This window comes from Delphinapterus leucas, chromosome 12 (assembly GCF_059928025.1).
Source record: "Delphinapterus leucas isolate spDelLeu-1000000601 "Yukka" chromosome 12, BTC_Dleu_Yukka2, whole genome shotgun sequence".
NCBI lineage: Eukaryota > Metazoa > Chordata > Mammalia > Artiodactyla > Monodontidae > Delphinapterus > Delphinapterus leucas.
Window position 1 is genome coordinate 89,532,923 of NC_143140.1, and position 24,545 is coordinate 89,557,467.

The 24,545-nt window shown below is 45.9% G+C and overlaps 1 protein-coding gene across 1 annotated transcript in view; it reads right to left on the reverse strand.

The window, feature by feature from the left end:
* PRKN (parkin RBR E3 ubiquitin protein ligase) overlaps window positions 1-24,545 on the reverse strand; it is a 1,255,012-nt gene that overhangs the window by 12,889 nt on the left and 1,217,578 nt on the right. The window contains exon 10 of the mRNA XM_022562266.2: window positions 19,245-19,328. Within this exon, the coding sequence (XP_022417974.2) occupies window positions 19,245-19,328 (84 nt within the window). The remainder of the gene's footprint in view (window positions 1-19,244; window positions 19,329-24,545) is intronic.

Consider the following 24,545-nt stretch of genomic DNA (forward strand, 5'->3'; position numbering starts at 1 on the left):
TCTGTCTGTCAGGAGCTTGGAGTAGATCATTTAATTTAGTGATTGTAGCCTTCCTAATAGGTAGGGCTGCTGTCAACTATTTCAGAGGAAGAAACCTCAGTTTCAAGAAGCAACGAACTTGCCTGCGGCCACAGAGACTCAGCAGCAGGTTCAGTGTATAACCCCTGGGCTCTCTGATTTCAGACCCCGTGCTTTTGCTGCTACAGTTTCTTTCACGATGACGTCACATGTTGCAGAGAGGACTAAGGGTTGAAGGCCATGGCACTGTCACAGGGTGGTTCCACACCCTGAGGCCGAGGGGCGGGAAATCTCTGCTTCCTCTGTGCCCAGCCGAGGCCCTCACTCTCCACCACTCTTTGACCCACTGCTTTGTGGCTGGATCTCACTTCTGCCTGACCTGCTGAAACTGTTCTCAGAAAGGACACGAGTGAGGCCACAGTTGCCAAAGCCAATGCCTTTTCTCTGTCCTTTTCATCTCTGATAGTCCCACTGCCCCTAACACTGTGGGCTTCCTTCCTCCTTGGTAGAACAGAGCCACGGAGAGCGCCCAAAACCTCTCAGGAGGCCTCTGCCCGCATCAACGTTATTCTTGTTTCTTCCGCATCACCCACTTGGATCCACGTGGAAGGACAGCCAGAGACCCACCTCTACTGCTGCTGGCCTAACTGATGTGGGGAACCAAGAAACACAGCTCTGGGTCACCCTCATGTGCCCAGATGACTGTGTTAGACCTTCGACTATCAATCCCTGGGGAAAAGAGTTGTCATCAAGTCTCTTCTGCTGAGATCTCTGCTTAGCATCTTTTATGAGTATCCTTGATACTGATATTCAAATCCTTCTGGAATGATCACGAACAGAGGCCGGATGCCCACTGCTACAGGATCACCTAGGGATTTAGAAAACACACGCACACCTTTGCTTGTGCTCACAACCTGGAGATTTGGATTCAGTAGGTCTGGAATGGGGTCCAGAAATGTGAATCCTTAAAAACGCCCTGGGGGCTTGTGGGGCGCAGGGAGGCTTGGGAGCCATCTCACTTGGGCCTGGAAAGCATGTTTAGTTGGATAAACTCACCCTCTCTTATGCCTTTAGTCATCAAGCTGTGAAGAGTGAGTTGTCATTGTGCTGCCAGGAGGTGAAGGCGTGGTTGTCACTCAGCATTATCGTCCTACCTGTGATTAACTGTGGCTCATATAGGGCAGTGTGGCAGGTTAATTGCACAGACCTTTGTGCCTGCTTTCTGTTCACCCTTCGTGAGGAGGAACGTGTGTGAGTGCGAGTGGGGGGTAGGGGGCGGGATGCGGTGTGGGTGGAATGGGACAAGTCTCTCTTCTTACATAGTTGATGGCTAAAAATAGCAATTTCCTACAGTCTCCTATATACCTTCAAAATTGCCTCAGCGAGGTCAAGTATTGGCATGACAGACAGTCTGTGGCTCAAGAAGGGCCATGGGTTTTGTTTATAAGGTGATCATTGTTAAGTGAACACTTAGAGGTGTCCGTGTCATGGGAAGTGGTTCAGAGCAGGGCTTTGGAGTCATCAGTGCCTGGGTTTAAATGCCAGCATCCTTCTTTACTTGCTGGGTAACCGTGGACAGACACCGAGCCTCAGCCCCTTCTCATTTGCACGTGTGACGAATAAAGTCCACACCTCACAAGGGTGGTCGCGAGTCAAGAATACAAGTGCTTAGCAAATAGCCTGGTGCCCCGTGAATGCCAAGTTCGTCTTTTCAATGATCATAACCATTATCTTGTCATAATTGTCCTCACCTCGCATTTATAGAGATGGCACTATCAGACTGTAGGAGTTTGTATAAACCGAAAAGACTGCTGACGTCTCCTTTAAAAAACACAGGTAAATCAAAGCAAAGTGCCCCCAGAGGCTTTAAACTTTGTGCCTAGGAGACCCTGTTAATACGTATGCAAGTTAGAACAACTTGAGAGACTGTTCGAATTCATGTCATCTTTCCTGCTTTAGGAAACTTATTTGTGACATCTGTTTAGTCAATAATCAGACAAGTATATCCTAATTCTAAAAGTCACTTTAAATCTATTGTCCAAAAAGGATCAGATTGCCATGAATCCCTGAAAACAGCTGGCTTAATTCAGATTGTGAATGCTTTCAGGTGAATGCCGACTTTGAAATGTTCACCTTTATCATCAAAATTGCATGCCCAGACAGCACTCACTTGCCACATCCTTACTGAAAACACCCACCTCCACAGAAAGAAGCGGGTCCCAACTTCCCCAGAGTCACAGCACGGTCAGGTGTTCTGGTCCAAGACCCCTGCTTGTGAGCAGCGCGCCCCCTGCTGGTGAGTCGGAACACCGCATTCCCCTTTCAGGCCCGAAGATTCTTGGAACTATCATTACTCTCTATTTTCGGGGGAGTATATGTATTTACATAGTATTAATTTATATAATAAACATATACCAGAAATAACTACTCTGTATATCTTTATCCCTATGTGTATTTAGAAAGGAATCACTTAAGTGCTAGGATGTAACGGGGCGTCTGGCCGGGGCTGCACTCTCTGTACTAAGTTCCCAACTTCCCGGGCCACGCTCTCAAATTCAGTTTGGAAGAATATACTTGATGATGGCATTAACAGTGGTGATTTCTGTTCTTAGTGCAATGGGTGGTACCAAGCACCACTTGGATCGCCACTTAGACCTTATATAGCCCTGCCCCATGGGACCTCGACTGCTTCGCAGAGAGGAGGGAAAGTAAATAAATAATGTCTATTAGCATATTTTAAGATTGATGGGGAAATGGGACAACATAAATATTAAGATTATTAATAGGACATATATACACTACCAAACGTAAAATAGATAGCTAGTGGGAAGCAGCCGCATAGCACAGGGAGATCAGCTCGGTGCTTTGTGACCACCTAGAGGGGTGGGATAGGGAGGGTGGGAGGGAGGGAGACGCAAGAGGGAAGAGATATGGGAACATACGTATAACTGATTCACTTTGTTATAAAGCAGAAACTAACACACCATTGTAGAGCAATTATACTCCAATAAAGATGCTAAAAAAAGATTATTAATAGGTATCATTTAATGGGAATTTTAAAGTTCTTTGTGTTCAGCTATTATCACACATTGACAAATGGGAAAAACTGCACTTGAGCGAGGAAGATAAGCTAAGTTGTATCCTGGATGATGGAGATCGCTAGTTCATGGCTTGCTCAGGTCGGTAATGACTAAAATTATCAATGTAGAAAGGATTTTGAATGTGGAAGCATCACTAATGCACAGAGGAAGCCAGAGCAGAGAACAAGCTTGTCCTTTGTGTAAAGTGTAGATACTCTGGTACAAAGCTGACTATTATTCTTTGCTAGAGCTGGCACAGAAATCCCTTCATTCAGCAAATATGTGCTGGACGCCTGTGATGTGCCAGGCACTGTTCTAGGTACTAGGGCTATGTAAACAAAAGAGATGATAAACAAACAACAAACGAAAAAATCCCTGCCTTGTAGCGCTTACAAGTTAGCAGAACAGTGGTTCTTAGCCTGTGGCTCGCATTAGTACCACCTGGAGGCCTTGTTCAAACACAAATTGCTGTAGATCTCCCACCCCCACCCCCACCCCCGCCCCCCGAGCTCGCCAACAGCCTCCTCCCAGTTCCTGGATCAGTAGGTCTTGACATGTTCCTGGGTGATGCCCAAGCAGCTGGTCTGTGGACTACCTTGTGAGAAGTAGCAGAACATCCGCATACACTGCAGTCAACACAGATACAAGGAATTGTGTGTGTGTGCTAGAGCACACGTTGTCTTGAATGTGTACGTCGAATCTCTGCAGCCTGATGTAATCGTGTGGGGTGTGTGTGTGCTGGAATGAGGATGGATGAGGAAAGAACCACCTTGTTTACTGCACACTGTGATTTGTCAGGCTCCACACTAGGTGTAATGCATGCATTGTTCATTAAATCCTTTTGAATTTACAACATCATATTACAGATGAGGAAAGCAAGGCTTGGAGAGGTTACATAATTCACTTAATGATGACCACAGTTCATGTATTAGTTAGGGTTCTCTAGAGAGACAGAACCAGTAGGATACATACGTATGTATAAAATATGTGGATTTACTTTAAGGAATTGGCTCATGGGATCGTGGGAACTGGCAAGTTCAAAATCTGTAGGGCAGGCTGGAGACACAGGTGGAGTGTCCATGTTACAGTCAGGAGGCTGAATTCCTTCTCATCTGGGAAATCTCAGTCTTTGCTCTTAAGGCCTTCAAGTGATTAGATGAGGCCCACCTACGTTACAGGTCATCTCCTTTACTTAAAGTCAGCTAACTGATGGTAGGTGTTGATCACATCTACAGAAACCATCCCAGCAGCACGGAGACTAGTGTTTGACCAAAAAACCATGCAACATAGCTTAACCAAGCTGACACACAAAAATCAACCATTATAGCTAGTCACGGCTGAGACTTATTTTCAACACCAGATCAGTCTGACTTCAAAACCGTCCTGCCTGACCACGGATTCCTCATAGGATAGGGATGATCATATAAGAGATGTACACTGAGTTCTGGCTGAAAGAAATTAAAGGTAAACTTGGAAAGCAACAGCAATAAATTAAAATGTGCTGACCCTTCATGCATGTGTTCGGCAACTGCTTCATTTGATCAGAGGTGATCAGGGAGAGCAGATGAATTATTTTCCCCACAATTGGTCTACAAGCCCTCCTGTCCTGCGGATGGCAATATATAAATACCTATATTCCCCCCCCCATTTTAAATCAATCATTGAAGGCAGGATCTAGCTCTTAGTTTTTCAAGTCTGTACTTCACTCAGAGATGCTGCGCCTGTCTTGATTCTCCTGCCCCTGCTGTCAACTGAAAGCAGTGCACACTCCTTTTTCCCCAGGTCACTTCACTTGTGGCCACCATTTCTTAACAAATACATGATTTCCCCTTAGGATTTAGCGCCATCTGGTGGCTGAGAGAAGCTCTGCAGGTATTTCCCCTCTTCCTGCTCGAGGAGGAAAAGCAGGGAATCTCCAGGGCATGTCTTCTTGGGGGGGAGATGAAACAGTCTCCGGTGTGTGTGCGTCTGTGGTGAGTGGGTATCTGTGATGCGTATGGTGAGTGTGTATGTGCGGTGTGTGTGTTTTGTGTGTGATGTACGTATGTGTTGTGTGTGTGGTGTTTATGTGGGGTGGGGTGTGTATGGGGCATGGGTGTGTGGTCTGTGTGTGTTGAGTATACACATGCAGATATACCACATATGTGTGTGTATGCGATATATGTGTGTTGAATATATTGTGTGGTGTGTGTGTGGGGGGAGGTATATGTGTGTGGTAACAAGTTTCTGTAAAAATACTTTCCACGTTATGGCGTTGTTCCAACAGCTGCTCCTGAGTCTGGGGCGCAGGGTCTGGACAAGTGGGTTCAGGTGAGGGCTGCGCTTTCAGGCCTCCTCTAGCGAGCCGGCCAGGACTCCTAAACCCGCGTGGATCCAGAGGGCTCGGGGCAGCTCCACGTGAGCTCCCCACGCGGGGAGGCAGCCGAGGCGGGGACTCTGGCCTGGTGTCTGCGAGGAGGGCTGAGCTCCGGCTGGGACGGGGGAGAGATCGTGTCCTTCAGTGTGGACACCAGGCTGCGTGGAACTCCTGGGGCTGGGGAGGCGTCTAGAAACCCCCTAGGGAGAGAGGCTGAAGCCCCAGGCAGCGCTGCGGGCAGCCCAGTTTCTCTCTCTCCACTGATGGCCCCGGAGGAGAAGAGAACAACTGCTGGAGAACAGGAGGGGCTGTCGGAGAGACGGAGCCCTGGGTCTGCGTGGTAAAGTTTGATGTGTGAATGAGTGAGTGTGTGTGTATGTGTGTGTGTGTGTGTGTGTGTGAGAGTGTGTGAATGTGAATGTGTTTGTGACTGTGTGTGAATGTTTGTGAGTGTGTGTATGTGTAAGAGTGAGTGTATGTGTGTGAATGTTTGTGTGTGTATGTGTGAGTGTGTGTCCACACGCTGAAGTGTGCCTCTGTTTGTTTTTCAATGTTGTCTTTCATTTTCTCTCTCTAGTGCCTGACATTTTTAGCATTCAGCCTTAAAAATACCCAAACCTCAAAGTTGTACCATTCTGTAGTACTTTACAAGGCATAAAATCCTTCACATACATTCTCTTTCCATTGTTTGTAGACCTTGCTGGCCCAGTGTGGCAGGTGAGGAAAAACGCTGTAAGAATTGACAAACTTGCCCGGAAGTGGAGATCATAGCCTGTCCTGAGCAGTAGCCCAGGGCCATTTCTGCTCCGCCGGGGCCAACAGACCAAGTGCTTGGGGAAGGCACTACAGAAGCCCCGGCGTCGTCTTCTGCACCTGTCCTCCTCCTTCCTACTGAATGACAGGCGGACGGTGCGCCTGCGTTTCCTGGGCTCTAGCACCGTCACTACGTGTCTGCACGTCTGCCACCCTACACATCCAGGGTCAAGAATCTGAGCGAAGTGCATTGATAAAGCTGCATTACTTAAACCAACAGGCGATTCAGGAGCTACACTCCCAAGTAACTGTGGACCTAGACCTCTGGGGATAATAAATTCCCCCCGTCTCCTGATTCTGGGGCTGCACCTGTGTGAACAGCAGTAAATGGCCAGGAGATAAGTCTGCAGTGAGTCAACCAAGCACACCCAGGAATCCAGTCCTCCTGAGCCATCGCTGTTTTGCTCTCCTTCTCCAGGGGAGGCACGTCCCTCAGCCTCCGGTGGTAGAACCGGGGAGGTTGAGGTAGGGGTCCTGGGTGAGGGGCGATCAACTGGAGATGATTAATCGGTGTCTTTATCAGCCAAGGCATCCCTCTGAGGTGGTCTACGCATCTATTCCTTTACCTGCCGAGCACCTCTGCTGAGGTGTCCAGAGTGAACTCGTCATCTCTCCCCGAGCACCTTGCTTCTGTCCCTGTGTTTCCTCTCCCAGTGAATGGCACTGTTACCCACCCAAGTTCACCCAAGGTGGAAATTTGAGCATTGACGTTAACTCATTACTGCTCTCGTCCTGTCCTCTAATTCATTGCCAAGGTCTGGGTCCTACCTGAGACCCACCACCTCTATGTATCCCCGCTGCCCTTGTCAGCACCCCGATGAGTCTCTCGTCTTGACTCTGCTGGTGGATCCTTGGCTGCACCGCAGCCCTGCCCCACCTTGGGCACTGGTTTCCCCAGCTGCGGGCAACTTTGGCTGCATCTCTGCTGAGATGCTACACGGGACTTTCCCTAAGTCAAAGCACTGCCTCATTCCTTGTGGAGGTGGGGGCAACACACACCCAATGACCAGTTGACGTATGGATGGACGGGGGCTCAAGTTCAGCCTCCAGCCCCGCACTCAGGGTGAGACAACTCTCAAGAGCCGCCCCGCCTCTAGCTCCCCTCATCTCCCGTTGTAACGGCATCACTTCAGCTTCTCCCTCCGCTCTGTCCTGCTTCCCTCTCTTCCTAAGGTGTCATTCCTGAGAGCACGCCCACAGACACCCTCTGTCTGCCAGACTCAGAGGTGGTTTCCCTGGGAACGTGACCTACGACAGCTGGTACCAGGAGTGGTCCTGGGACACAGACTATACGATGGGGCAGGGGACAGAGTTGAACACTTGCCAGCTGGCTGCCAGAGAAGAGGCCATTCCCCGTGGGGCACGAGCGCTGGAAGCTTTGAGTGGTGTCAGAGCTGCGAAGGGCTGTGCCCTGGGTTGGCTCCAGTGCAAGCAGTCCTGTCTCTGGGGCCATACAAATAGGCAGACCCCATGGTATTCAAGGTGTGTGTGGTGGGAAGAGATGTCGCATGGAGTTTATTGCAAGCCAGTAAGAGAATCACAATGGCAATGTCTAGGGTTCTGAGCGGCGCTGTTTGGAAAAAGCTCCCAGCGTGCTCCTGAGCCCCATGCAGCTGGAGCGTCAGCTGCAATCCTTCACGAGAGGAAGGTGGCACATCCAGGATGAGGACAAAGAAGACAAGGAGATCTGCATAAAAGGCACATGGATAGAATTGTGAGAGCGGGCATGAAATATACAACATATTAATGCCCACAGGAGAGCATCTGCCACAGAAAGGGGCCTTCAACTAGTAAGTAGAATGATCCAGCCAGTTGACATCAGCCAGCCACACCAGTGCTCGTCAATGGGCTCCTGAATGGAGCACTCACGGTGGCAAGACGGCAGCTCTGCTCGGATCCTAGAGCTTCGGCTTTCACTTGCCAAGTCTGAGGTAGCTACTGCCACTGCCAATGTCCAACGTGCCAGCAACATTAAGTCCCTAGTACGGCACATCCTTCAAGGAGAACGATCTGACTGCGGATGTCAAGTTGATTATATTTTTACCAGGAGAGGTAAAAATTCCATCTTGACAGGAACTGAGTCCTATTCTAGGTATGGGTTTGCCTTTCTTGACAACAGAGCCTCAGACAGAACCACCATCTGAAGGCTTATGGGATCTTGTATAACATCACACTGGACTAAGAAAACCCACTTTCTAGCAAAGGGCATGTCACAGAGGGCACATGACCATAGTGCACACTGGTCCTGTCACATATCATATCACCAGAAGCTGCTGATCTGACCTAGTGATCGGCCTGCCTTTCAAGATGCAGCTGGAGCTCCTACATCTCCAGCAGTAAGTGGAGATGAGGTGCTATTCTTTTATTTTTATTTTTTAAAATTTTATTATTTTTTTTAACATTATTGGAGTATAATTGCTTTACAATGGTGTCTTAGTTTCTTCTGTATAACAAAGTGAATCAGCTATATGTATACATATATCCCCATATCCCCTCCCCCTTGTGTCTCCCTCCCACCCTGAGGTGCTAATCTTCAAGACGAGATTTACACTCTAAATAAAAAACCACAGTACGATACCGTGTCTCCAATAGGTAGAATACGATGGTGGGAGTAGGAATGTAAGCCCCACTTATTATTACTCTCAGTGACCCACCTGGGAATCTGTGCTCTACCTGGGCAACTTGGAGCCTTACAGATACAGAGGCTCTGGTTTCCACAGGGAAGATGCTTCTACCAGGGAACACACCAAGAATTCTATTAAACTTCAAGCTACAGCTGCCATTTGGTCACCTTATGTGTTTACCCAGAGACTGGCAGGCAAGGAAAGGAGTCACCTTTCTGGCAGGGATAAGTGACCATTAGGAAAAGGTAGGGCTGCAGCTATGGAATGGAGGGAGGAGGAATACGGTTGGCACCCAGGTGATTCACTGTGGCATCCCTTGGTGCTCTCCTGCCCAATCTGGATAGCAAATGGTCACGCTCAGTAGTCATGGCTTTAGAAAGGCAGGTAAGCAGGGGTTTGGACCCATCAGGGATAACCTAGAGGTGCTTGGCTGAGGGTGAGGGCGAAACAGTCACAACCCCAGCCCAGCTGCACGGGTGTGAGCTGTAGTTCAGCCCGCTTACTTCCCTCTTGTAAACCTCCGTGGTCTCTTCCTCATTCTCTCAGAGTGCAAGGGGAGGACTGTAGTGAGTGCTGTGAAACTGGCCAGAGCAACTATTTCCCCGGCCGCTGGGTATGTTGGCAACACACAGCTCTCGGCTAAGTCTCTATCCAGGACTTGCCCTCAGCTGAAGCAAGTGGCTTCTTCCCCCAAGGTCCTGCTCCCTCCTGGGTCGGGGGAGCTCACAGCCAAAGACTGGTCTATGTGAGGGGGTGTAAACTCCTGCCCTCCTGTCCCCCTTGATGCAGAGCAAATCTGAAGGACCATCCTAGCCCCAGAGCTCCTTACAGGACTGGCTGAGGCCCCTGCTGCAGCTGTACTGCAGCTCACCCCCTCCCTTTGCCGTCACCCTGCACAGAGCTAGTCCCCAAAATGCCCTCCCGTACCTGCACTCAAACCTCAAGGGTCTCAGAGTTGGCTTCCTAAAAACACGACCTATTACGATTCCCTCATGTTTTTCCTATTACAGCTGGTGATCTTTCAAAAACATCAATCTGATGATGTCAATCTCATTAAAATCCTTTAATGCCTTCTCACTGCCCTTAACTCTAACCTCCGTAACCTGACTCATAGGACTTTATTTGCTGAGCGCTGCCTACTATGGCTACTGCCACCAACACTTATACAACAGTCATACTGAGCTTCCCTCATTTCTCTGAGTATGCCATTCTCTTTCATCTCTAGAACTCTGCATATCTTGTCCCTCTGCCTAAAGCGCCCTTCGTGCCATCCTTGCCTGGACAGTTCATTTTTTAGGCGTTAGATTTCATTCCTTCCTGTGAACAGTTCTTTAAATCTCTTAGAAGCCTGGATGTCATAGCTTCCTGAGCGTCCCCTTTTGTGGCTGCTGGCACGTAAACATTTTAATTACTTGTTAAGATGTTTTTCTATGGCACTAGGTAATAAACCTCATGAGATCAGAGGCTGGTCTATGTTTAATGTTGTATCCAAAATACCGAGTACTGTGCATGGAGCATAGTAGGTACTTTATAAATGTTTACTGAATCTCTCTATTTTCCTTCTTTTAATTGATTATAAGAAATTCAGACTTAGCAGAAATAAGGTTCAAAGTCATGGAACACAGAGTCTGCAGACACAATTCCACCTATGGATAGATGTTTATATTTTTTTTAAGTTAGTTCTTGACCTTTAAAAATAAGGATATTTAACATAAACACATGGATTTCAAGCTACTCAAACCTTAAAAAACCAGTTGGGGAGATCTGGTGACATGGGTCCCTCATCTCTGCCTGGTAACAACTGACCTGAGTGACGCAGCCGCATGGCACTGACAAGCTATGCGCACCCTGGCCTGGCACAGACTCCATCGCGGTCCGTGTGTAACTGTTCTTGCAGGCTAGTGCTTTGATGTGCTATTCTGCTGTTGTTCTGTTTGTTGAAATAGGAAAGTTCGACGAAAAGTGTACTGTATCTTTACACTCAAAACATTGAGAGGCCTGTGAGCTTAATCCAGCCCACTCGGCTTGTTTATATTACTAGTCTGGTGCCTGTTAGCATTTAAGTTTGCCACCCTGGGACAGCCAGCATTAACCTGCATGTCTCCCTTTCTCAAAATGCAGAGTGATACCAGTAAGCACTACTGATCTGGCGATGATCAACTCTATAGATCCTGGCAGGTCACTCTCCCTCCTCCTACCTTGCCTGTCATCTAAATCCACTGCAAAAAGTTGCAGTGAGGCTCAACATGTGATGGTGTATTTGAAAGTGCTTTGTAACCAAGTACTACACAAGGGTAAATTATTATTATCTTTCCCTGGGCAAAATGGTGGCTTTATTCTTCTAATTTAGGAGGCTGAAGGAGGGAACAGTGGTTTATTGTGGGAATCTTATTTTCTCTTATGAATCAAAAGATTACTGACACAGGGACTTCCCTGGTGGCGCGGTGGTTAAGAATCCGCCTGCCAGTGCAGGGAACACGGGTTCGACCCCTGGTCCGGGAAGATCCCACATGCCGAGGAGCAACTAAGTACCCAAGCTACAACTACTGAGCCCACGTGCCATAACTACTGAAGCCTGTTCACCTAGACTAGAGCCCGTGCTCCGCAACAAGAGAAGCCACGGCAATGAAGAGTAGCCCCCGCTAAGCCCTGGGGGGATAGCCATGGTGAGTGCTTGTGCGTCTGTTAAGAATCGCTTCTTTGTTTGCTATAGTCTTATGGGTCTCATGGACACAAGCCCTGTTGGTTTTCAGAGCTAGCTGTTGTGGGAGCCAGGCCTTCTGGTGGGAATCTTAACAGCTGGGGCCCTAGATGTGACGTCCAAACCCTTTGCGCCTCTAGAAGTTGAGAGTTGGGGTTCCTGTTTCAAGGTGGCTATTTTCTCCTTTGTCTGGTGTAGAGGAGTCACTCAGCTAATCTCTGGATCCCTGTGGCTGTATAGCGTATAGCCGTACAGGCATACCTCATTTTATTGTGCTTCCCTTTGTTGCACTTCAACAATTGAAGGTTTGTGGCAACTGTGCCTCAAGCAAGTCTGTCAGCGCCACTTTCCCAATAGCATTGGCTCACTTCGTGTCTTTGTGTCACTTTTTGTCACGCATTTTGTCACATTTGTCTCACAATAATTCAAACTTTTCCATCATTAGTGTATTTGTCACGGTGATCTGTGATCAGTGACCTTTGATGTTACTATTGTAACTTTTTTGAGGCCCCACGAACCGCGCCCATATAAGACTTCCAACTTAAGCGATAAATGTTGTGTGTGCTCTGACTGCTCCATAGACCGGGCACTCCCCTGTGTCTCTCCCCCTCTCCTTGGGCCTCCTTATTCCCTGAGACACAACAGTATTGAAATCAGGCCGATTAATAACCCTACAGTGTCCTCTAAGTGTTCAAATGAAAGGAAGTGTTGTGAGTCTCTCGCTTTAAATCAAAAGCTAGAAGTGATTAAGCTCAGTGAGGAAGGCGTGTCCAAGGCCGACACAGGCCGAAAGCCAGGCCTCTTGCACCAAACGTTTAGTCAAGCTGTGAACGCAAAGGAAAAGCTCTTGAAGGAAATTTAAAGCGCTACTCCAGCGGACACATGAACGATAAGAAAGTGCAATAGCCTTATTGCTGATATGAAGAAAGTTTGAGTGGTCTGGACAGATCAAATCAGCCACAACATTCCCTTAAACCAAAGCCTAATCCAGAGAAAGGCCCCGACTCTCTTCAGTTCTGTGAAGGCTGAGAGAGGTGAGGAAGCTGCAGAAGAAAAGTGTGAAGCCAGCAGAGGTTGGCTCATGAGGGTTAAGGAAACAAGCCGTCTCCATCACATCAAAGTACGAGGTGAAGCAGAAGGTGCTGGTGGAGAAGATACAGCTGAGATAATTCATGCTACGCTGAACAGCAGATGAAACAGTCTTACCTTGGAAGAAGACGCCATCTAGGACTTTCAGAGTTAGAAGTCAATGCCCGGCTTCAAAGCGTCAAAGGACAGGCTGACTTTCTTGTTAGGGGCGAATGCACCTGGTGACTTTTAGTTGAATCTAATGCTCGTTTACTGTTCCCCAAATCCTGGGACCCTTAAGAATTATGCTCAGCCTGCTCCGCCTCTGCTCTGTAAACAGAACGACCAAAGCCCGGATGACAGCACAGCTGTTTACAACATGGTCTACTGAATATTTCAAGCCCATAGTTGAGACCTACTGCTCAGAAAAAAAGGTTCCTTTCACGATATTACTGCTCACTGACAATGCACCTGGTCACCCAAGAGCTCTGATGGAGAAGTACAACGAGATTCATGTCGTTTTCATGCCTGCTGACACAACACCCATCTTGCAGTCCATGGATCAAAGAGTCATTTTGACTTTCAATTCTTATTATTTAAGAAATACATTTCGTAAGGCTATACCTGCCATAGATAGTGATTCCTCTGATGGATCTTGGCAACGTATATTGAAGACCTCTGGAAAGGATTCACCGTTTCAGGTGCCATGAAGAACATTCATGATTCATTGGAAGAGGTCAAAATATCAACATTAACAGGAGTTTGATTCCAACACTCATGGGTGACTTTGAGGGGTTCAAGACTTCAGTGAAGCAAATAACTGCAGATGTGGTGGAAATAGCAAGAGAACTAGAATTAGAAGTGGAGCCTGAAGATGTGACTGAATTGCTGCAGTCTCATGATAACACTTTATGGATAAGAACTTGCTTCTTATGGATGAGCAGAGAAAGTTGTTTCTTTTCTTCTTGGCCGTGCGGCTTGCAGGATCTTTGTTCCCTGGCTGGCAGTCAAAGCACCGAGGCCTAACCACTGGACCACCAGGGAATTCCCATAAAATTGTTTCTTAAGGTGGAATTTACTCCTGGTGAAGAAGCTGTGAAGATGGTTGAAGTGACAACAAATGATTTAGATTATTACCTAAACTGATTTGATAAAGCAGTGGCAGGATTTGAGAAGATTTAGTCCAATTTTTTTTTTTTTTTGCAGTACATGGGCCTCTCACTGTTGTGGCCTCTCCCGTTGTGGAGCACAGGCTCTGGACGCGCAGGCCCAGCGGCCATGGCTCACGGGCCCAGCCGCTCCGCAGCATGTGGGATCTTCCCGGACCGGGGCACGAACCCGTGTCCCTGCATCGGCAGGCGGACTCTCAACCACTGCGCCACCAGGGAAGCCCCCATGTCACCATCTTGATCTACTCCCCCCCACGCATTCCTGTAGCGTGCTTTCCCAGCCTCACGGTGAGGACGGATGTATGGCGAGGAAAGAGGGAGCTGTCATTCATTCACTAACATTTAATGAGTGTCCCTACATGCTAGGCACTGGGGGTTATAAAGACAAAACAGGTAAAAACCTTGCACTAAGAAAGTTCAGAATTTTAGTGAAGATATAGGGAAACAACATTTCCATGTGAAGAATGTACAGCAGAGGTATGTGGCGTAGTCTGAGAGCTTGGAGGAGGTAGTGGGGTGGGCAGGCGGCCTCATGGAGGACCTGTCTTACGATCTGGGTCTTGGAGGTCGAGCAGACACCAGGCAGGCAGGGGTGGCACACTCCCGTTAGACACTGCGGATCTATTCATCAGAGAGAGCAGTCACTGTTCCCAAACTACTCTTTTCAGGTGCTGCCAATGAGAATAATCTCCTTTGTGGTTCCGGACAACACCATGAAAACTCTGGAGGTGTCTGTTGCCTTCTTGTTGAATCGGAGGAGTCATGTCAACTACTTAGAAGCCCTGAGAGAATGAATCAATTTATGTGGTTTACAAGAGCAAGTGTTTACTTATTAGAAAGCCTCCAGGGGGAATATGTGCAGGAGAACAACCCGGCTCCAGCAAGAAGAAGCAAATGGGGCTGGACTCTCATTAGCCCGTGACGGATTGATCTTCTGTCACTGATTCCCCAAACCCCCAGCAGTTTCAGCTGCAAGCTTGTTCAATATTTTAAAACCAATTTTAAACCAATTTTTGAGTTTGCTTTTAAAAAAAAATGTTGCATTAATCAAAAAATGCATTAAGATTAGGGTCAAGCAGCTTAACTCATGGGAAAATCCTGATTGGGCCCTGGGAGACATGGGCTTGTCTGGCTGGATAATGTCAGAAACCGCTCAGCTTTAGAGCGAGAACGGTGGAGAGTAGCCACAGACGGCTGAAAGGAAAAACCTTACGAATGAATTGAATTGAAAGGAAATTTGAAGAAGGCTAATGTGGGCATTTTGATGTCTTAGCAAAATTCAGACACGAGAATGCACCTGAAGCCTTCCGTTCCAGGAAGGGAGGCTGCGATTAGATTTTTATTGTTAGGTGTGTGGAGTGCCACCCTTTCAAAGACTTCAGTTAAGTGGGATTGCAGAGGTCATCCATTTGGAGATCACTGCTGTTTGGGAGAAATGTAGGGAACAGAAAATAAACTGGCTCTATGAAAATAAAAACCCTTCATTCTCTTGCCAAACGGAATTGGCTCTTTCAGTCTGATGAAATAGCTTGTTGGGTTCATCCTTCTCCGTGTCCAAGAGTAGCTCTTGTTGAAGTGAGGAAACCGGAGACGTGGTAAACCAGTCCATAGAGGATATACTGGTTATTCTGTGTTCTTTTCTCTCCTCTGCTCTGTGTGTGGAAGGCTGAATCTGGTGGGCTGTGTCCCTTGGGTCCCTTATGGCTGGCTTTCAGTTGGGTGTGGCCAATGGGAGATGTTTGCAAGAGACCAGAGGGTGAGCGGGAGAAGTCAAGGTGTTGGTCTTCACTCCCCTCCGGCTTTGGGTCTACTTCTGGCAACGCTGGACTCTCCACGATTACACCTCCTGTCAGAGCTCCTCCATGGTTCCAGCTCTTGAGGTTGGTCCCCGTGTTACGCCATTTCCTCCTCTTGTCCCTTCAGGCCTGGTGCAGTCATGGTTCCCCCATGCTGGACTCCTAGGCCCTCCACATCGATTTTGGTTCTTGCGACCCTTCCCCACCACTGTAGGTCATCCACGACCCCTCAGTTACAGTCTCTTCTGAGGACACTGAATGGATCAGAGACTTAGGAAAAAATGGCAGCAAAACCGCCAAACACTAGTTGCCTTCTGTTCTCAGGCAGTAGTGAACCAGCAGACTTTTCCAGTTTGGTGGGTCCATTCGCTTTGTTTTCAAATAAGAGAACTGTGAGGCTGGTCCAGTTATCTGAGCTCTAGGCCGGAAGGAGGCTCATTTCACAGAGGTCTTGTTGCAGGGCCGTCTCTTCCTGAATTCTCTCTTGGATAACCCTGTCTTGAATTAAAGATTCCTCCTCTGAATTCCTATCATATTGTGTGTGCAAGCCTTGTGGCATCTAATAAAGTAACATAAACTCCATGAGAGCAGGAACTTAATCCCCAGAGCCTAGAAACAAGCCTAACCCACTACAGGTGTTTAATACTATTGAATGAATGAAATAATGTCTTTTTCTTTATAGATGCCACTGTGGAAAGGGAGTGTTGCCTGCCATTCCAGCAAAGAGCAAATGTTGCCCCAAATCAAGCCACTGGCCACTGCAGCTGCCCACACAGTAGACCTTGAGGGGAATTCAGGACGCAGAAGATCAGGAAACGTTCTGTGCTCTGGGTACTGGCCCTAGGTGGTTAAGATGCACATCAAAGGAATAATTTCACAGCCCGGACTCTTGTAGCTTCCCATACATAGAAAAGCACTAAAATCATTAACTCGAGAGGTCTGCTTTGTTTGATTAGCAGTAATCTTTTGATGTTTGACTACATGTTTTTTTGTTGTTGTTGTTTGTTTTTTTTTCAGCACAAACTCCTATAAATCCTGGCTCCTCCATTACCTCTTCAGAGCTGAGAGGCTGTCTCCCGCCTAGAGTCCTCAGTAAGGTCCCCAATAAACGTAACTCACAACTTTTAGGTTGTGTGTTTTTCTTCAGTCGACATCACCATCACTTAACAAACATCCATTAAATGTCTGTGCACCAGATACTGTCTTGAGCCTGGGGATGTAGGGATGGACAGAACACAGGGTAGCTGGAGAGAATCTTGCCTCTGTACCTTTGTCCATTCAGTGCCCTCTGCTGGAATGTTCCCTGTCATCCCTACCCCACTGTTCTCTTGACAAACTCTGACCCACCCTCCATGACTTTCCTAGGGAAACACTGTACAAAGGTATATTCACTAAACTTTGTTTTAGCACATTACGATCATTATCTATTTTCCGGTAAGTCTCCCCTGTGGTTCCCCTCTGAAGATAAATGTACTTATCTACATTTCTTCAGAGAGTCTAGCAGGATGTCTGGCCAGTAGAAATGCTCGATTTAACACCTGCTGATTGATGGTGTGTGCAGACACAGGCCCCTTGATACTGGTCATCTGTACTCAAGGCCAGCTCTAACTCTCTTTCTCCCATATTTCTGAGTTTCTTTTCTTTTTTTAAATTTGGGCTACCTTAATCATTAACACCAAGGTTGGTTAGTTCCTCCTGAAAGAAGAATGAAGGGGATTATTGAGTGGGTCAGGCGCTGGACAGCTTTAGGTTAAGCAACACTCTTCTTCACCTTACTGCTACTGTGTTCAAGTAAATAGATGTTAGGGGACCCCTTCTTGGAAGGCTTTGTCCAGGTCTATTGTCATATGAACATATGCTGTAAACTGCTGGATCACAGCCTTTGTTCTGGTCTAACCCTTCTGGCCCTGAGGCAAGGGGGCGGGTCTCAGGGTCATTATTATTCCTGACATCAGGACCCAGTGAGCTTGCATTTGAGTGCCCAGAGCTACAATGAGTCAACAGGAAGAGCGTGTGCCATAGAAATGCAGTTCAGCCCTAAATCTCTCAATGCTCAGGGTCAGTATTTTAGGAGCAGCTGAGAAGACCTGAATTCACTCATTATGTTTCTTTAGTTATGCTAATACTGAGTAAATACAGCCGCAGAATACCTTATAGGGATTCACTTATACCTTACAGGGATTCACTTCTTTATGCTCTCATTTTAGAGCATTCCGTGATACTTAAAATTCTCAACTGTGAAATTAAAATGTTCTGGAACTTCTCTGTCTATTTATGGGGTTCCTGTCAATAAAATGACTAAAGGATTTATCTGGGTAGATTTGGTGTTTATACCCTTGTTAACATCTCTATCAGGAGAAAAATAATGAGCAAATTCATCAACTGTGTTGAAGTTTTTACTCCTTTCCCCTAAGGTTTGGTTGATCATAATTAATAAATAAAAGAAAATATATTTGCATTTCCCTAAGCCTGATACAGCACTTCAGAGAGTAAGGCTCAGTAAACATGTTCTTTACCCAATCAAGACTGAAATACAGTTTAGCACAGTCCATGATATTTTAAGCAGCTCTTTGCAGGAAACCCCTTTTCTCGTCAATTTAGCAAAGCTACATTGTAACTAACTTTTAAACCAGGCGCCCTCAAGCTCTGCTCATCTCTGGCCCTAGCACACCTATCAAATCTTTTGATCACACAATACCTTGCCTAACCTGTTGGTTCTTTCCATGGATCAAAGAAGCAGAAATGAAGAATACGTAACTGATGACCCAATCTCTTCCCTAGCTTCCCTTTCAGTAATCTCTTGAACAAACTCTGTGAACAGACAGTGTGAACAAGATAGCATCCAAAGAAAGATCACAAGAAGTCAACAAGCCTGCATGCAGCGGGGTGGGGTGGGTGGTGTGTGGGGGGTGACGACTCTAACCCCCCATCTCAATGATTAGCTGAGATTACTTCCCTTCTTCCCTTTAAAAACTTTCATGGCCAAGCAGACTCTTCAGAGATGGTTTTTTGGGGACACCGAGTCTACCATCTCCCCAGACGGCCGGCTTTCCGATTAAAAGCAATTTTCCTTTCTACCAACAACTGCCTCTTGGGTATTGATTTTCCAGCGGTGAGCAGCTGGACCTGAGTTCGGTAACGATATTGCTAAAAAAACAATGATATCCTTGCATCGTATAATACTGCAATACTTCTACCACTTCATTCATGGAGATAGTTTTCACCAAAGAGTTTAAACAAAGGCACTTTTGAAAAAAAATAATGTGAGGCTAGTACTGATTTCCCTGATGGAGAGGTTGTTGAATGGTTTTCTCTCTTTTCTAAAGACTCCTCTGATCATGCTAAGATACCTTATCCCTAATCCACTTACCTCTGGGGTAAAACTCTCATGGAAGTACCAACACACCACACATGGCCACTGGGAAGTCTACAGCTCGCCCGGAGGAAGGAAGTGGTTCTGGAGGGACTGATGGCGGGGAGTCCAGAGTCCCATCACCATGGCTGGAGGCTACTAAGCTGGCCCTGATGTTTTCAGATTGGAACCTTCGATGGTCTCCAGGAAACAGCTCTCATCCCCATAGCCTGAGCCCTGCTTTGAGGAAGGAAGAGGGTACTCTACCTGAGTAACTGTTCCTGAGGCTTCAAACAGGGCACTGCATTCACCTTCATGGTACGGTTCCTTACAATCCCGGCAAAAGACGAACTGCAGGAGAACACATGCAGGTTAGAGAGGGGCTTGCTGGTTGCATTTGGTCACATGTTTTTCTTTTCCAAGCTCATTCTATCCCTGCCTCTTACTTGGGTGATTGTTTGTGTGCCAAATTACGTTTTTTTTTTTTTTGTTTTTTTTTTTTTGCGGTACGCGGGCCTCTCACTGTTGTGGCCTCTCCCGCTGCGGAGCACAGGCTCCGGACGTGCAGGCCCAGCGGCCATGGCTCACGGGCCCAGCCGCTCCGCGGCATGTGGGATCCTCCCGGACCGGGGCACGAACCCGCGTCCCCTGCATCGGCAGGCGGACTCTCAACCACTGCGCCACCAGGGAAGTCCCCAAGACATTTTTTCCCTTCACGTTGTCTCCACCACAGAAACAACTTCTCCTCTGTCCCCATGGTCAATTTCCTGTTTTAACAACTCATCTGAAGATCATTTTAATCTCAGGACATAACAAGCAAGAAAGACAGTATTTTATAAGGAAAAGGCCTCTTCTACAGCTCTGTCACCACCTCTCTTCTCGCCAGCACTTTCAGAGTGTTATAGCTTATTTCTTCTCACAGCAAAGAGAATGAGCCCACGTTTTGTGGGATATAAACTTTCCTTAAAGGTTCATGTTGGTGGGAGAGGGGGTATGTGTCAGGATGTCATTACACAAATCACCAAGACCACCAGGTTTTAATTTCTGACATTTTAATTTTCCCTGAACTGACAGCTAATCCGGTGAACAGTGAATGAATTGGATCCTAGAGTCCTTTCTTAAGGCGTTTTTTTTTTTTTTTTTTAATGTATCTGCTCATCTTTGGGTTTGTCTCAGACCCATCACTCTGTTCTTATGTTGAAAAACTGTGAACTGAATGGTTCAATCATTGAGAAGAGCTCACTGTGTGATTTCACCCCACTCCTTTTCATGGAAGCAAGTCTGATCTCTTGGTGTGACAGGGAGAATGTTTCACATCTTATTAGCTCGGGGATGAGATATAAAATCAGTTTCATGGTAGAGGAACACTCTGGAGGTTGATCAGTTTGTCAGAATAAATAGGACTTTCCTGACACAAAGACATTAAATTCCCTTTCATACCAGTACTACAAAGAATAGACCATATATATATATATATATAAAAATAAAAAACAGAAAAGAAAGAGCCTATAAAAATTAAACCCTCACCGCTTCAGTATGGCAAAAGGCAAGAGAAAGCTGAAAAAAATGTGTTGGTGATAAGTTAGCGTTAATGCACTTGCTAATTTGCTCCTATTCAGACAGTATAACTTAAATTTAGATACATTGTGCCATGGGCTTCCTAGTTAAATAAATCTGTCTCGTACAAAATGAGGAAATATCTAGAAGGTCTGATTTGATCTAAAAAAAGTGCAGGGTTTTTTTGGGGGGGGTTCAGTGTTGGCTTTTTTTTTTTTAATATATCTTTATTGGAGTATAATTGCTTCACCATACTACGTTAGTTTTTGTTGTACACCAAAGTGAATCAGCCACGTGCATATATATGTCCCCTTATCCCCTCCCTCTTGAGCCTCCCTCCCACCCTCCCCATCCCACCCCTCTAGGTCACCGCAAAGCTCGGAGCTGATCTCCCTGTGCTATGCAGCTGCTTCCCACCAGCTCTCTATTTTACATTCAGAGGACGCGGGGTGGGAGGGGGAAGCTGGGACAAGGTGAGAGTAGCATCGACATATATACATTACTGAAAGTTCAGGTTTTTAATTAAGTTATCCAGAACTCAAGACTGTCAACCAGGTGCTTGTACAAATGTTTAGGACTTCAGTTCTCAAACTGTGTACCAAGGAGCCCTGGGGTGTCACAACAAACTCACAGGGGTGGAGTGGGATCTTTAAAATTTTCGAGGAAAAGCACAGTGATACTCAGCATCTGTTGGACACTGTGAATTACTAACTCAAGGCTGTTCATGGTGCTAATGTAGATTGTGCTACCCTCCTTTTGCTGACATCATGTTTTTGCAAAGCGGGATTTTTGGAGGTTACTGTGATAAAAAAGACAGCTGCCAGGTAAGCATCTCTTTGGACCAGGAGATGTAGTTATTTAAGAATGAAATAAAAATATTTTTTTCTTTCAATTGATGTGAACTATTTTTCCAAATGGCTATGAAGTTGTTAAGACATTAATTCCTACTTATGTTATGTGGACCTAATTATTTAATAAACAGAACTGTTATGCGTTTCTTTTGGCCTAGAAGCACCAGGAAAAATTTACCAAGCCACTAGGGGCATGGTGAACAGAGGGAGCGTGGGGAAGTCTGGCTTAGGCAGATACAAAACTCCATGAGATAATGTTTTGGGTCTGTTTGCAAAAACTCCTAGGGGCACAGGTATTTCCAAAGAGCTTGAGGAGAAAACATCTGGCTCCAGTATTTTCATATTCACTCTGACAACCTGCCTGTTTCCTTTCTGGGGCACATGGGTCTGGCTTTAACCAATAATGTAGAAGGCTGCAATCTCCCCAGGGGTTTATTAGTCATTAACTGTGGGCTCATATTTGCGGAGGCTCTTTTAGGATGCCTTGTGAGTAAATACTAACTGAATGGAAGAGACTACCACACAGTTATATTGTATACTTTTCCTGGATTCTTCTCTTATTTTTTTTCTTATTTAATTTTTTTTTTTTGCGGTATGTGGGCCTCTCACCGCTGTGGCCTCTCCCATTGCGGAGCACAGGCTCCGGACGCGCAGGCTCAGCGGCCATGGCTCACGGGCCCAGCCGCTCCGCGGCATGTGGGATCTTCCTGGACCGGGGCACGAACCAGTGTCCCCTGCATCGGCAGGCGGACTCCCAACCACTGCGCCACCAGGGAAGCCCCTGGATTATTTTCTTTTGAGATAGATCTGACAAGTGCTAATAATTTTTGCATGTTTTAAAAAAAGAATTTTTAAAGCCTTTTAAAAATCGTAACAGTAATACATACTTATTCTATTGGTTCTGTAAACTCTATCTCCTTATTACATATGATTAAAAAGCAATATCTATGGACTGTATTACCTTAGTGCCTGTGATGTTAATTTTATGTGCCAACTTGGCTAGACTATAGTCTATTCAACCAAACACTAATCTAGGTTTCTCAGTGAAGAGAGACAGTCCTAGATGATCTGGGTGGGATTGATTCAATTAGTTGAAAGGTTTTTAAGAGCAGACCTGAAGCTTCCTCAAGAAGGGAGTTCACCTGTGGACAACAGAGTTCCAGCCTGCCCTTCCTGGCAGCCTGCCCTGTGGATCTGGGACTTGCCTAGGTAGCCCCATAATCCCCATAATCACGTAAGCCAATTCCTTGCAATCAATCTCTCTCTATAGATACAGATATATTAGACATAGAGGTATTTATATATAAATACATACTAGATATCTACTATAGCTATATCTGTAGATATCTCTTTATATATCTATAGATCTATGGGGACAGCTAAGCATGCCTAGATAATCTATATTTACATTTATCTCCTACTGGTTCTGTCTCTCTGGTGAAACCTTGGTTGACACAGCTAAGCTCCTACAGAAGTTTTACTAGGTCAGTTTATTTATACTAGGTCAGTTATTCTTTTGCAAAGACAACTTTTGAATTGTCTATGTTATTTGAAAAATTGTAATTTAAATCCCCCCCCCCTTTTTTTGGCTGTGCTGCGTGGCTTGTGGGATCTTATTTCCCCAACCAGGGATCGAACCTGGGGCCCTGGCAATGAGAGCACGGAATCCTAACAAGTGGACCGAGAAGGAATTCTCTCCCCCTGTTTGTTTTTAATCCCGAGTACCCACAGGACAATGCGTCTTAGAAGTCAACACCAGGAACAAGTTAATCACTCCCAACAGTGTGATGGCTTCCCTTTATCTGACAGTGAACCTGGAGATCCAATACATTTTTCTCTTTGGAGCAGCTGCCTGTCTGGTTGGTGCCAAACTTCTCACTTAACTGTAGTAATTAGCTCATCCTAAATGCCTAAGATGAAGTATACAATTTTAAGACAACTATTCAATAAAGGATAAGTTCAACAAGACACTTTTTTTTCTAATAAGTAATAGCCAAACTGTTCTTACCATTCAAGTCATATTTTTGCCTTGCGGTTAATATGTGTTGAGTATTTATTTTGGGTGAATAAAATCTTGGACTTGGACAACATATAAAAGAATAGCATAATGTAATTCACGAAATCATACGTGATATTCATATTTTAAAAACTCAGATACAATTTAGTGTTTAAAAGTAAAGCCTCTGAAGTCGGAGACACCTGGACTCAGAGGCCCTTCTCTACCATTTATTATCTGTGTGACCCTAACATCTCTTTGCTTTAGTTTTCTGCATCTGTAAAGAAGAAATAACAAGATAATTAATATTTAACCCAGTTTCTGGCACCTGGTAAATAGGAGAAATGGTTTTCTCATGGAGTTACAATGCTTTATAAGCAAAAAAATTCTATAGAAACGTAAGGTGATAGTAAAGCACCTTGTTAATTAAAGCAATTCTCAATATACTAATAATGCTGTTGTTCTGTGAAGGCCTGAGTGAAACTGAGGACCTCGTGGGAAGCGCCAAGCTTGTCACCATAACTGCAGCAGAGAAAGGGATGCTGACCTCTCGTTCCTCGTGTACACGCAGAGGTACCGTCACTGTCACCCCCCTTAGGAAATCCCACACTACTATACAGCTAAATGAACTGCCCGTCACGCTTATCATTCAGTATCATGTCAGTAGACAAGCCATTTGATTGATGTTTGAGTTTGATTTCCCATACGCCCATAATGGAGACATTCAAAAGGATATGCATGTATATTTTCTCTTCGGAAGCATAAAAAGGGATGACATGAACAGCCTCCAATGCATTCAGAACACGCATTGTTGGCTGTTATCAGTAAAGGTGAGAGCCCGTCGGCACCTACAAACGATGAGCCTCAGGATAAGGTCTGACCCTCAAAGGTGAATGATCTCTATGTGAAAAGCCCGAAGTGCTTTGTTTTCTATCACGACAGCATCTATTATAAAAGCATTTTATTATGTGCCATTTATTTTTCTTCCACAGCTCTGAAGTTCTGTGTTAAAAGAACAGGAGAGAATCAAATATCATCTCAGGACCCCTTACTATATTCAAGGGAAACATCAAAACCATGACGCACACATTTGTACTTCTTTGGGACTAGATGAAATATTTTTCTTTTAGGTGTACGACTTTCCAGAAGATGGCAGCAGTGATA